Genomic DNA, 13357 nt, shown 5'->3' with positions numbered 1-13357 from the left:
TTCAGCCATATGTACAGGACATATAAAGAATCGAAATTACGTTACTCAGAAGTTTCTGATACATATAACAAAAATCAGTAGAAGTAAATAAAAGTTGTAATTAAATGGATAGTTCATCCCAAAAAAATTTAATTCAGTTATCAATTACTCCCCCTTTACCGGTTTCAAATGTTTTGTGAGTTATTCGCTTCTTTTGAACACAAAAGATATTTTGAACAGAGTTGGAAACCTGTAACCATTGAATCACATGGTATTTGATTTTACTACCATGGATGTCAGTTTTACAGGTTTTTCAGTGTTCTTGGAATTATCTTGTTTCGTGTTCAACAGAATAAATAAACTCCTAAAAAAGTGATATCATGTGGTTGAGTAAATAGTTTTAAGTGAGCAATCCCTTTAACTCCCCTTCATGTGTTACTGATTCTGCTTGCAAACTGTTTTAGATAGTCACGTACACCGTCCGATAATGATAGTAATAAACATCAAGATTAAAATAATTTAAAAACTATTGAGATTTTTTACACACTTTCAACATACTTCAGCCACGTGTGGAGTCCAATTCATTACTACTCTCCCATAGAGGGCGACGCCGCCACTGGAGGATCATAACGTCTGTGCGAAAGACACAAGTTGTGACGCATACACGTCGAACGTGCTTCCAGCTTTATAAGGAAGCGCCGCATTCCTTTCGCCCTCTTTTAATCGGACAGGAGACGAAATGGTGAGTGTGCGGCTTTTACTTACAACCCGATCAAAATCAAACGCATCGTACTTTTTACAGATACATCCCAGTTTGTGTTGTATTTATTAAAGCCAGATAAGCGTTTTATTATGTTTATTGCAGGTTGTAAGAGGGTTTTACGCATGGCGCACGGGTTTTCGGCTGTATGAGGAAATGGCAACATTCTTGTCTAAATTAGGCTTAAAAACAAGTATACACGACTGAAGGTTTTGTTAATCTCAAAACTGAAATCTAAGATTGTTACTTAAATAATAAAGAATTTTTTTTGTAAGTGTTTGTAATGGCCACGGTCTCCACACGTTGTGCGGCAGCCGGCGAGTCAGGCCTCGGTTTTATTAGCCAGAAGTTAAAGTAACCGTGTCTTTTATATATGTATTTTTGTATTTAACGTTCTCATGGTAATTTTAAAGTCATATATGCGATACAGTTTTGTGTACAATGGTTTTTTTTTTCTGAGTGAAGTTGTGAATTGCAATAACGGTAAATAAGGTTTTTTAAGTTAAGGAATGTTTTGAGTTTTAACGTTAGTTCAATTTGTTAAATATATATTTGCAGTAAAATCTCAAAATAAACTTAACAGAAATTAACTCTATTGAAACCTTACAAGAATTTATGCTTTCCAAATCGACAAACCACAGAGTTACAGGGTCAGAAAATGTTAAATTTGTGAGTTTTTAAATGTTATTTAAATGAGGAAATTAAACGTGTTATAGGCGATTAAAAAACGTTACAACATACTTTGTAAAAATTCTGCTAATTGCACAACCCAAAATAATGCTAAAGGATGGGTCTGCGCACTATAGAAGAAACAATTAATTTTAGTTGACTTAATGCATTCATGAGGATAAAGCTATGCAGTTATGGAGATGACACCATTATGGATGTGAAGAATGTGAAATTGGCACTTTTGCTTTATTTTGGTAAAACAAATATAAATATTTTAAAACATTAACAAATATTGAGTTTTTTTTCTTTTACTACGTACTGTAAAATACATGCTTGCAAAAACTTTTTTACATGTTTTTTTTTTTTTGGCAAGGTTAACATTTGCATGCATCTCATTCACTCCTTTGTGAAGCATTATAATTTATTTACATTTCCCTCTTTTAGTCTCACCGTAAATTTTCGGCCCCACGCCACGGCTCTCTGGGTTTCCTGCCCCGCAAGAGGTGCAAACGCCATCGTGGCAAGGTGAAGAGTTTTCCCAAAGATGATCCCAGCAAGCCTGTTCACCTGACTGCTTTCCTTGGCTACAAGGCTGGCATGACCCACATAGTCCGTGAGGTCGACAGACCTGGCTCAAGTGAGTGACCCCTTCAGTTCTTGCATGCTGAAATTTTATGTCTGCCATTGATGATACTCTCGACGGGCGGACATATTTGGGCCATGAGCCCTTGCTGAATGTCGAGTACTGAGAGCAGTTGCATAACTTTAAAAATATCTTTGATCAGTCTGGTTGTATAAAACTTTTTTTTATTGCAGAATTTAAAGTTTTGTTTTTTTTAAACCCATTCAGAGGTCAACAAAAAGGAGGTGGTGGAGGCAGTGACCGTTGTGGAGACTCCTCCCATGATTGTGGTGGGTGTTGTTGGATACGTCATGACCCCTCGTGGTCTGCGCTCATTCAAGACCATCTTTGCTGAGCACATCAGTGATGAGTGCAAGCGTCGCTTCTACAAGAACTGGTAAGTTAAACAACTTCTGGTCGCAGTGCATGCATATTTAGTCTGGAGCTGGTGGTAGCTGGCCAGATTAAACAATGTTGTTTTTTTCTGAGCCAGTCTAATTTGTCGGTATGGTGCAGCTCCGCTCAGGTGCCTCGTGCCCTGATGAGCTCCGGGCTCCGCTGGCCGGTGGAAAGGGCTCCTTAGAAACCGTGCCATGAGCCAAAATGACCTAGTGCTGTCGATGCCTCCCCTTTTTTTTTATGAGGATGGGCAAGCAGCCGTGCCCAGTCTCCTTCCACTGGCCCACTGGGCTATGAAGGAACTGTGTGCCAACCTCTTGTTCTCCCCTGCCCTCATCTACCACCTTCAGGTATAAGTCCAAGAAGAAGGCCTTTACCAAGTACTGCAAGAGGTGGCAAGATGAAGAGGGCAAGAAGCAGCTGGAGAAAGACTTTTCCTCCATGAAGAAGTACTGCCAGATCATTCGCATCATTGCCCACACTCAGGTGAGCTTAAACTGCTCATTTTAACTCCGTAATTGTTTAAAATGATTTAATTTTTAAATTTAATCCATTGCATGATTTTCCTTTTTTCCTCAGATGCGCCTGCTGCCCCACAGACAGAAGAAGTCTCACTTGATGGAGATCCAGCTGAACGGAGGCACCATCTCCGATAAGGTTGACTGGGCCAGAGAGAAGCTTGAGCAGTCCATTCCCATTGCTAATGTCTTCTCTCAGGATGAGATGATTGACGTTATTGGTGTTACCAAGGGACATGGATGCAAGGGTAGGTGGACTGCTTTCTCTTTTCCCGCTTTTGAAGTGTTTACTTTAGCGTCGTGCATGTAATGATGAAAAACATGGATTAACCGCGTCAGGCATGGCGCCCGAAACGCATGAGGAAATTTCCCATGCTGCCTTCCTTCTGACAGCACACTTGCCCTTTTTTAGAAGCAAATGCAAACTTGAATACTTTTCTGATCAAAGATGTGTTTCTGTAGGTGTGACTAGCCGTTGGCACACAAAGAAGCTGCCCCGCAAGACCCATCGTGGTCTGCGTAAGGTGGCTTGTATTGGAGCCTGGCATCCTGCCCGTGTGGCTTTCTCTGTGGCTCGTGCTGGACAGAAGGGCTACCACCACCGCACAGAAATCAACAAAAAGGTAATGCTTCAGAAAGTCACTCAAATGTTCATGGCATACGTTTGTGGACGTTTTGTTGCAGTCTTGCCTCATGCATGCTTTTGTTCACCTTTAGATCTACAAGATTGGTGTGGGCTATCATAACAAGGACGGAAAACTTGTCAAGAACAACGCCTCTACTGATTATGATCTGTCCAACAAGAGCATCAACCCTCTGGTGAGTGTGCTGTTGTCTCCCTATTGTGAATTTGATAAATTATGTTTGTGCATGCATTAATACTGATGCCTTTTTTATTTTAGGGTGGCTTTGTGCATTATGGTGAGGTGACGAATGACTTCCTCATGCTGAAAGGCTGTGTGGTCGGAACCAAGAAGAGGGTTTTGACTCTGCGCAAATCTCTACTGGTCCAGACCAGCCGTCGTGCTCAGGAGAAGATCGACCTGAAGTTCATCGACACCACCTCCAAGTTTGGTCATGGACGTTTCCAGACCATCGAAGAGAAGAAGAACTTCATGGTGAGTGGATGAGTGCTTAAGAGACACAATGGCTTCTCTGCACATGTCCTGTGACCTATCGCAAACAGACAAACCCTGAACGTATTAGTTAATTAAACCGAGTTCAGTGAGTGCATAGCTGCTGCTTGGAGTAATGTCTGAAGTTTAAATTGGTAGCATTAAGCCTCCGGTCGCGTAGAGGTTATGGGCCTCTTGTGTGACGCTGCATTTACTTGGTTATTTGCAGCTGGTCCAAAGTGATGACTTTAGCTTAAGGTTCTCAACAGATCTGCTGACTCAATAGCTTCATCACTCTGCTCAGTTGGCATTGAGCTTGTAATTGCTTATTGTGGCGCGACTAAAGAATGCGGAACACATTGGTCCTGTGCAGGTCAGTGCACTGTTCGTAACCTGTTTCAGCCTACCAGTCTGAGATTTGGGTTCCATTCCAGTGCAAGATTAATAAACTCAGTGAGGCAGGGGAGTGGTGCCTCATTTGTGCTTTCTCCCTGTTCACTCTCTGATGACATTCCTCTTCTGGTTTTATTAGTTAAATGAGTGAGTTAGATCTCTTGGTGACCAGTTTTCTCCTTTTTCTCTGACAGGGACCCCTCAAGAAAGACCGCCTGGCCAAGGAAGAGATGGCCTAATTGTGTTCTGCTCCTGTTTTGCCTGGTTTCATGCAGTACTGCGGAGTTTAATAAAAACAAAAACCAAGTTCATGACTTGTATTTTTTTAATTGTTTTTTTTTTTTTTAAATCCTAAATCCAGAGCAGCTTTTAAAGGGGGAAAAGGGGGGTGGGTTATCTCCTGAGGAGGGGCACCTCAGCCAATGAGGGCAGTGGCTCTAGCCACCCCCCTATGCACGGCCCTGCATGGCAGCGTCCATCTTGCTTTATAGATCACGATTACTTGTTTGTGAATTGGAATATCATGTAGTTGATGACATGAACAAGCGTGTAAATGTTAAATTAAAATGGAAAAAAAATAAGGGAGACATTTGTCATACATTGCTGTTGTGGCTGTGTAGTGTCATGTGACAAACATGCGTCGCCATGGAAACATTAAGGTGAATGTTCTTTAAAAAAAAAAAAAAACTGACTTCCGGGCCAGATAGAATCTTTTAAACTCACCGGTAAAAATAACTAAATTATCTACAGATTAATCGATCATTAAAATAATCGTTAGATGAAGCCCTACTCAACACCAACTTTGCGGGCAGAGATTATGTGGGTCCTCAAAGACCAATGGTTTGTGGTCATGTTTGACGAGTCTTAAGATGACAAAGCAGTTGGACCTTCATGTCCCCCACTAGGTGGATGACCACACTGTTGTGCATGTATTAAACCTTAACTTTTAGTTTAAAATTTGTTTTATTTAATTCAAGTAGCCCACTTGTACAGTTATTTTTTTTTTTAAGGGTTTAAAATGTAAACAGATTTGACATTTTTCCCCTCATCTGTTGGAATGGGTACGAAGTTGGCATTGAATTTAATTTGAAATAGTATTAAAGTTTTTAATAGCCTTGAACTTAGTTTGGAGGATCCTGGGAGTACCCTGATTAAGTTGTCAGGCGAGTTATATTTTGATGGGTCAAGTGAATTTTCCAAAAGATATTCGGGAAAAGAATCCTTGGCATATAGCCTTGTACAAGTCTAATGGTTAAGTCGTAATGTCTTAAATTTAACTTAAAGAAACCTGCAGAAACCCTGCTTCAAATTTTTGCAAAGACTTGGAATAACACCTACCTACCGTAAGATGTAAAGTTAACATTGTATGAATGCCATAAAAATGGCTGTTGAAAAGATAGGTGGTCTTTATTTATTTATTAATTTTTTTTTTTTTTTTGTGGATGACCTCTAATATTTCCAATGAAGTCAGTGCTGCAAAGCAGGAAGCAGATCAATGGCAGCCTTGTGCGTTCTCTCCTGACACAGCAAAATTCCTGGCCTTCAGGTGCTTGGTCGATAATGAATGCTGTATATACCTTAATTAGTGTTGTACGTTCACAAGGCTCCTCTGGAGGGGAAAAGGTAGATTCAGGATGAAGTTGGAATGCTCCACACTTAATCTCAGCTTGTGCTTTTGTCAAAACACGTGTGCTGGCGTATTACCTCTATTCCATAAATGAGTTTGACCAGCATATGTCAGGAAATATGTGAATAATTTTCCACTAAAGGCCTTTATTTTTCAAGAAGCACTAATTAGCTCAAATTCTGACAGCAGCTTTATTGTAATGAGGGATGATGGGACTGATGAAGGTGGTATCAGAAGGATTTACCTTCCTCTGTCAAGTTCAGCTGCACTGCCCCACAGCACTGATGCCCAGATGTCCATAGCAAAGAAACAGCTGGCTCTCCCTGCTCCCTCTGGCTTGCCACCCCATCCCACCATTACATCACAGTTGGATGAGGGATGCTGAGGACTTTCATTGCTCGACTGCATTTTCTCATGTAAATTGTGCTGTAATGATCTCAAACAACAATGAATTCGCTTTTGCAAGGCCTGTAGTTTTTGTCCTTGAGAAACCAGGATCCCTCTGAGTGCATCAAGTTCGGATTGAGGCTGTGGTTTACGACCGAGTCCAAAGGGAGCTCACCTAATTAAGACTCTTTGTCCTCACTGACTCATTGCAAAACTGCTTCCCCCATCATTTTACGCCGTAATAAGAACCCTGGCTGCTCTTCACACACTATTTAGGTCTTTCTTCCTCCTTGCTTAGATATTCTGCATTCTTGGCAGGAATCACTTTGCCCCACACTCACCACCACCCTTATGACAATATTCATAAGGATTTATCAAGGACTTTTTAAGAGCTTAGACCTCGGAGTGTTGTCATCACTTTTTTTGTCGCTGCTTGTCTTTATCAAAAGGAAAGGCTTAGACTTCAACAGGCCGCTTTAGTCCAACTTTAGTGAGAAATAGGGAGAAAAAAGAAAGATTGGATTATAAGGCACATGAATTCGAGAATTGACCTAGATTTTAATGGGGGAAATGCAAGGGGTCAGAGTGTGGCTAATTAGCATGCTAGCATAATCATATGCGCAGGCTCAAAGGGTGATTCTCAAACAAAAATTCAAGCGACTATTTGGATTAGACACCGCTGTTATGAGTGGTAAAATAAGACAGTCTAGTAAATCCCCTGGCTACGTCATAAAGCTTAATGCCATGAAGAGTCATGAGTAAAATGGCAACCATCTGATTTTTTTTAAAGTAGCAGAAATGAGGGAGTAGTTTACCCAAAAATGAAAATTCTGTCATCATTTACTCAACCTTGTTAAAAACAGATAAAAAAAAAAAAGATATTTTAAAGAATATGAGAAACCTGTAACCACATGCATAGTAGGAAAAACAAATACCATGGAAGTCAATGCAGGTTTCCAACATTCCTCAAAATATGTTTTTATTGTGTTCAAACAACAGTAGGAAAAAGAAAAAAACTGTTTGGATCATATCAAGGATGAGTAAATTCTATTTTTAGGTGAACCACCCCTTTAGGGTTGATTGCGGTGTAAGTAAATGGGACAGTATGCCTATACAGAGTTTATTTTCTTGAAACAGTATTTTTTTAATTATATTGGCTGAACATTTCCAATCAAATGCATAATAAACATTACAATAGGATTTTCAAATATTAGCAAAACATATGTAAGTAAATTTACAAAAGAAGGAAAGAAAGAAAAAGAGCGGGTATACATAACAATTACCATAGAGAAGTGGATTTTAGATTTTGAATGATATTCAGTTCTGGTTGCTTTTTGACTTAAAAGTCCTTTAAGAGCTTTTAAAAACATTTTTAAATCAGCCTAGAAATGGGAGATGTTAGGTTTTCTTTCTGACCATTTACACTTGTGTATATGAAACTTGCTTAATAATATCAAAAGATTTAACATAAACAGGAGATTCTTATATATATCTTGTTGTATCTACGTAAAATATGGCATCTCTTTTCTTTATGTTAATTCTATGACCACTCAGTTTATTAAATAGAAATTCAACATCAAACCAGAATTATTTAACATAAAGACAATCAAAAAAAAAACAAAAAAACAATAGCATAAGTCTCAATATCCATTCCGCATAAACACAGGACTCTGAAAGATTAACTTTATATTTCTTGAGAAACTGGTTGGTTGAATATATTTTATGTATAATTTTAAAGATTTCACAGACTTTATGAGAGACACAATATTGGTTGTTATAAATCCACATCAAGTTCTAAATGATATTCTCAAATTGGTTACTCCAAAAGTACTTTTGTTTAAAAGTTGCAGGATAATGAATCGTATATGAAACACAATCCAAATTTCATACCCTCGTTGGTCTGCCATCACCTCAGTGGGCGGAGCAAACATCAATCAGGAAGTGGGCCCAGCAGCACATGAGGTAAGGTAAGTGAGAAAATCAATCAAAACAATTTTCACAATAGGGTCAGAAAATGACAGAAACCATACTACATCAACAACAGTAAAATTTATAATGTTAAAGATCATGTTTTTATTTTTCAGTATTATTGTATTTTGTTCCATCCATGCAAATGCAATTTGATCAAGATGTCCAACCCTACTAGCGAAGACCTGATAAACATAGATGCCATAGGATGAATGCACTCCTGGCACTATGGAAGGAGAAAAGTCATGGTTGGAATTAGGGCACAGCGATGGACCCCTAAAATATGGAACACTGAATGGCCCAAATAGTATCTTAAACCTTTACAGTCTTGCTCTTTTTTTGACATAATGATGCTTTGACCATCAGGCAGTTCGTACCAGTATAAACACATATTAGTATCTAAAAATTTCAAAAGGCATGTTTCAGTACTGGTGGCTCAGTGGTTAACACTGTCCTTTCACAGCAAGAAGGTTGCTGGTTTGAGTCTGAGTTTTGAGTTCAAGTTTGTGTGTTGGAGTGGGTTTCCTCCGGGTGCTCCAGTTTCTCCCACACTCCAAAGACATGGTCTAGGTGATTTGGATAAACTAAATTGACTGTGTGTGAATGAGTGTGTATAGGTGTTTCCCAGTACAGGGTTGCAGCTGGAAGGACATCTGCTGTGTAAAACATGTGCCGGAATAGTTGGCATTTTATTCTGCTGTGGTGACCTCTGAAATAGAAGCTAAGCCGAAGGAAAATTAATGAATGAATGAACGTTTGACTATTAATATGTATAACTAGAGAAACGTTATGTACAAATGTGTACCTGTTGAAAAGGTACTGCCGGAGTGACAGCTTGTCTACCTTTATTTTTGCAATACAGGACTAGAAACATAATTTTTGATGTTCTTCAGAGCAGGATACAATCCAGCAATAGAGGACCCACAGTGATGTAAGTGGGTGAAGACATGTCACAGAAAACACTTCCATTAAAAGTGTTACAAAGTATACACATTTGTAGCTTATTAGTTAGCTGCCTTTAACTGCTGCCTTTTGTCATTTTGTTTATTTCTCAGCCTTCAAAATGTAGCTACAAACTGTCAATAGCCCCTTTCAGATATACAAACTTTTGCAGAAAATTACTAGTAAATTGCCATGAAGAGATCATGTGTAATCAGCCCTTTAAAGAAAAAAAAAAAAAAAACAATAAAACGTGTTCCAGAAAAACTACCAATTCCATGCTGGAATTCTGCTTTGTATGAACAGTGTATTTTATTTAAATTACAGATCAAGTTGTTTTGGTAATTTTCTGGTAATTTACAGTGTGAAAGAGGCTATATGTTTATTTAAGTCCTACTTTTTGCTGCTTCAGAGTTGCTTATAGTGATGGTGCGATTGCAACGAGGAAAATAAATTAGTTTTCGGGTGGAACCTGGCTTGCTGGCTAGTTTCACTAACTAAGTTCCTGAACTTCCTTTATCCAGTGTGAAAGCCCCTATTATTAAATATTACCAATTTATTGTGTGCCCCCGCACTCAAATGCATGAGCTTACCTCTCTACCAAATGACTGTGTAGATTATTCTGCTGTGGCAGCCCTAAAGGAAGGTTGAGAGAGAAAGATTTTGAATGGCTCCTCAAATAAATAAAACAGATTTATTAAATTAAATAAACCCCAAAATTTAAGCATTAGAAATATGTAAAAAGCAGTTCTACTTCAGAAACGGAGCTCCTTTGTTACACTATTTCAATTAGAAAAAGACAAGATTACCAGACATTAAAAGTCAAGCATCAAGCACCATTTTGCCCAGACATCTGTACAGTCTTGTTCTTTCTGCTCATGTCCACAGCTAATTTGACTAATTTGCTAATTTAACCCCTAATAAAAAGCGTCTATTGAAAAGGTTTCGTTAAAACAATAAAATACAGTACTTAATATTACAAATCAAGCACTTAACCTGGAGAAAGAAAGATTATGACATGCAAGAAATGATGTCTAGATGGATTTTATTTTTGCTCCGTATGTAAATTTGAAGCTTAAATCAGCTGTGTTTATTTAGCAAAACTATTAACTAGTATGGAGACCCCATTTTTTTTTTCACCTGATTTCTGATTCAAGACTAGTATTAGACCTAATGGAGCGTATAGTAAAGAGCATTGCACAGGGATGAAAGGGCTGAAGTTATGTTATACATGTTGTATGTGGCCGAGGGGCGAGTCTGTGTGTCGTTTTCCTCTCTACACTGTGGACTTACATAAAGAGTTCTGACATGGCATCCAGCTATTCCCCACACTGCTGTATCTTCTGCTTTATTCTGCTCTCATATCATAGCTACTCTTCACTACCTTATGTTCTCTAAACGTGATGGTTAGTCTGTTAGCACACTTGATGATGTCATTGCTTGTATATGTCATGATTCATGCATAAAGATAATGTTATATCCTAGTATTTTTTTTTGTGTTGAAATGAAGAAAGTTTGTCCTGAATTATTTTGTCGAAGTTGTAATGCACAAATGCCTTAACATATGACCATGTCTTTAACCACAATGATGTCTAATGAAGTCCGAGAGCACTTGCACAATACAAAGACATCATGCTGCATGGGAGCTTTATTTATACTTTATACACACTCAGTTTATTCGATCAAAATCATTTAACTTATCAGTCATTGTCACTACTGGTGTGCCCCAGGGTTCGGTTCTTGGTCCCCTGCTTTTTACAGTTTACCTTCTCCCTCTGGATTATATTTCCAACAAACACCGGATAACTTTGAATTGTTATGCAGATGACACCCAGCTATCAACTAAACCCAACACCAAACTCCCACCATCATCACTTTCTAACTGCCATTAAATCCCAGGTCACCTCGAACTTCCTAAAATTAAATCATAAAAAAACTGAACTCTTCTCATAGGTACACGATCCATATAACAAATCACATGGTTTTTTTATTCCCAATGAAAATTCGGTCTCCCTTCAGGTTAAGAGTCTGGGTGTCATTGTTGACAGCACCCTTTCCTTCACTTCACATGTTTATAATGTTCTTTATATCTGGTCTGCTTATTTTCACCTTTGAAACATCAACTGTCTACTTCTTTCCCTCACACCCCACTTAACTGCCATTCTTGTCCAGCCATCTCCCATTCAGACGACAATAGTGGTGTAACGGATCACAAATCTCACGGTTTGGATCAAATTATGTTTTATTAGTCGTGGATCGAACCATTTTTTGAATCAGCCAAAAGAGGGAGGAGACAAATATAATTTGCTTTCCATTTATTACAAAAGCAGTACTGCAAGAAACTTTTGGTTTTAACAAACAGAACTTAGAACCTGTAATTTTATTCAAAAATAAAATGAAGAAATATTCCGCTAAATAAAAATAAATTGAAATGTTCTGTACTGTGAAAAATTCACTGTTACTACTTCTGTTGCTGACAACGCTATAAATGTATAAATCTAACATTATAATTTGAACAACCATGTTTATTTTTAGTCTCCTTATCAATAAATGATTCAGTTATTCACTCATAAAACTTCATGTTTTATATGCTTTATTGTGTCATTTTTAAGGAATTATTCAGTGGCATATTTTTAACAGCTAGTTGTCTCCACCTAACGGTTCAATAATGTAAATTGCTGCTTACAATTTAAATTTTTGAGCGTCGTTAAATGCAAATGACAGTTATTTTAATCTTTACCATAAACATCAGTTGTTTTATCTATCTAAATTATAAACTGTTATCTCAGTACTTCTGTGTTATTTGACTGTAACTTCATAAGTAACTCAAAAGACAAAAGACTCAATCTCTTTCTTGATTTTTGCATTTTCAGATGTGAATGCAGCGATTAATAAACATGCAAATCTCCATCATTTATAGTTTGTTGTGTGGGTGTTGAGATACCGATCTTTCAATGATGCAGGTTAAACAAGTAGTGACAAAAAACACCTTTAATGAGACCCACCACATCCCGAATAACCTACCACAACTTCTTTTGTCATCATTATATTTTACAGGAAAGCTTAAATGTTTTCATACATGTGATTTGAATGACACGATAGGCAATCTCTCTGCGATAATTACAAATTTAGGATTAATTTACTATAAAAAAAAAGCATTAATCTGCGGGCCATGTGTGTTCTGAACTGTGGGTTGTGATCCGTACAAATCATGGATCAACCGTGATCACCCCTAGAAAACAGTACTTTCCTTCATAAATGACAATGGTATTATTTAGTCAGAAAATTAGGAAAAAGTTTATTGTGACATAGGAATGTAAATGCAGGGGTGGACTTAGCGAGGTAAGCAGCCGCTTAGGGTCCCGGAGAATTAGGGGGCCCCGACCAATGCCAAGAAGCCTATATTAATCATATAGCTCTTTTATAAATTTTCTATCATGTGTTGTAATATCTGTCTATAACCACTAAGATTTTAACAATATAACTTAATAAATAAACATGAATTGTCTTAACATGATTTGTGGAATGTTCCATTTATACTGCACATGCAAATATTAAAATCTAATCACAAATATGGCTTAAAAACTGTAGATAGTTTGTGAATTTATTGTATTTAATTTTACAGTAAGAAGATAAAGGTTCCACTTAAGATATATTTTTTAACATGCAGTTTATTTAAAAACAAAACAAAATAAAAAAATCAATAGAGAAAGAGAATGTTTTGACTTCCAACAGGACACCTAACGTGGGATTGCCCCCAAATCACTGTCCACTCCTGTGTAATCTGTGAGCAGATTGCTTAAAATGGTCATATAATATTTCTGTATTGAAATTCTATCATTCATTCACGTATGTAATTTTATTGATTGGTTGATTTGCATTGCTGTTTCCTACGGTTTGTTATAAATAAATATAGAAATAAGAAGAAAAAAACCCCTGTAAAAACAGACATTTTGCTTAGTTCTATAAAAAGCGATAGCT

The 13357-nt window shown here is 37.7% G+C and overlaps 1 protein-coding gene, 1 long non-coding RNA gene and 2 other non-coding genes across 4 annotated transcripts in view; all 4 read left to right on the top strand.

The window, feature by feature from the left end:
* Positions 1-637: 637 nt before the first annotated feature.
* Positions 638-4761, top strand: rpl3 (ribosomal protein L3). The gene is given in 9 exon segments (NM_001001590.1): positions 638-721; positions 1853-2045; positions 2259-2427; positions 2780-2915; positions 3009-3195; positions 3410-3570; positions 3665-3766; positions 3850-4065; positions 4650-4761. Coding segments are annotated over 9 exon segments (1212 nt in total). The 5' UTR covers positions 638-718; the 3' UTR covers positions 4695-4761.
* On the top strand, positions 3247-3344 carry LOC137490813 (small nucleolar RNA U83B). Its single transcript, XR_011010874.1, has one exon. It is a non-coding gene; the product is annotated as a small nucleolar RNA U83B (small nucleolar RNA).
* LOC137490811 (small nucleolar RNA SNORA54) lies at positions 4440-4576 on the top strand. The gene has a single exon (XR_011010872.1). It is a non-coding gene; the product is annotated as a small nucleolar RNA SNORA54 (small nucleolar RNA).
* Positions 4762-8374: 3613 nt separating the features above from the next.
* Positions 8375-13357, top strand: part of LOC141381214 (uncharacterized) — a 150983-nt gene continuing 146000 nt past the window's right edge. Inside the window, exon 1 of the long non-coding RNA XR_012401038.1 lies at positions 8375-8436. This is a non-coding gene — a long non-coding RNA (uncharacterized lncRNA). The remainder of the gene's footprint in view (positions 8437-13357) is intronic.

This window comes from Danio rerio, chromosome 3 (assembly GCF_049306965.1).
Source record: "Danio rerio strain Tuebingen ecotype United States chromosome 3, GRCz12tu, whole genome shotgun sequence".
NCBI classification, from domain to species: Eukaryota; Metazoa; Chordata; class Actinopteri; order Cypriniformes; family Danionidae; genus Danio; species Danio rerio.
This window is presented reverse-complemented; position numbering and strand designations above follow the sequence as displayed.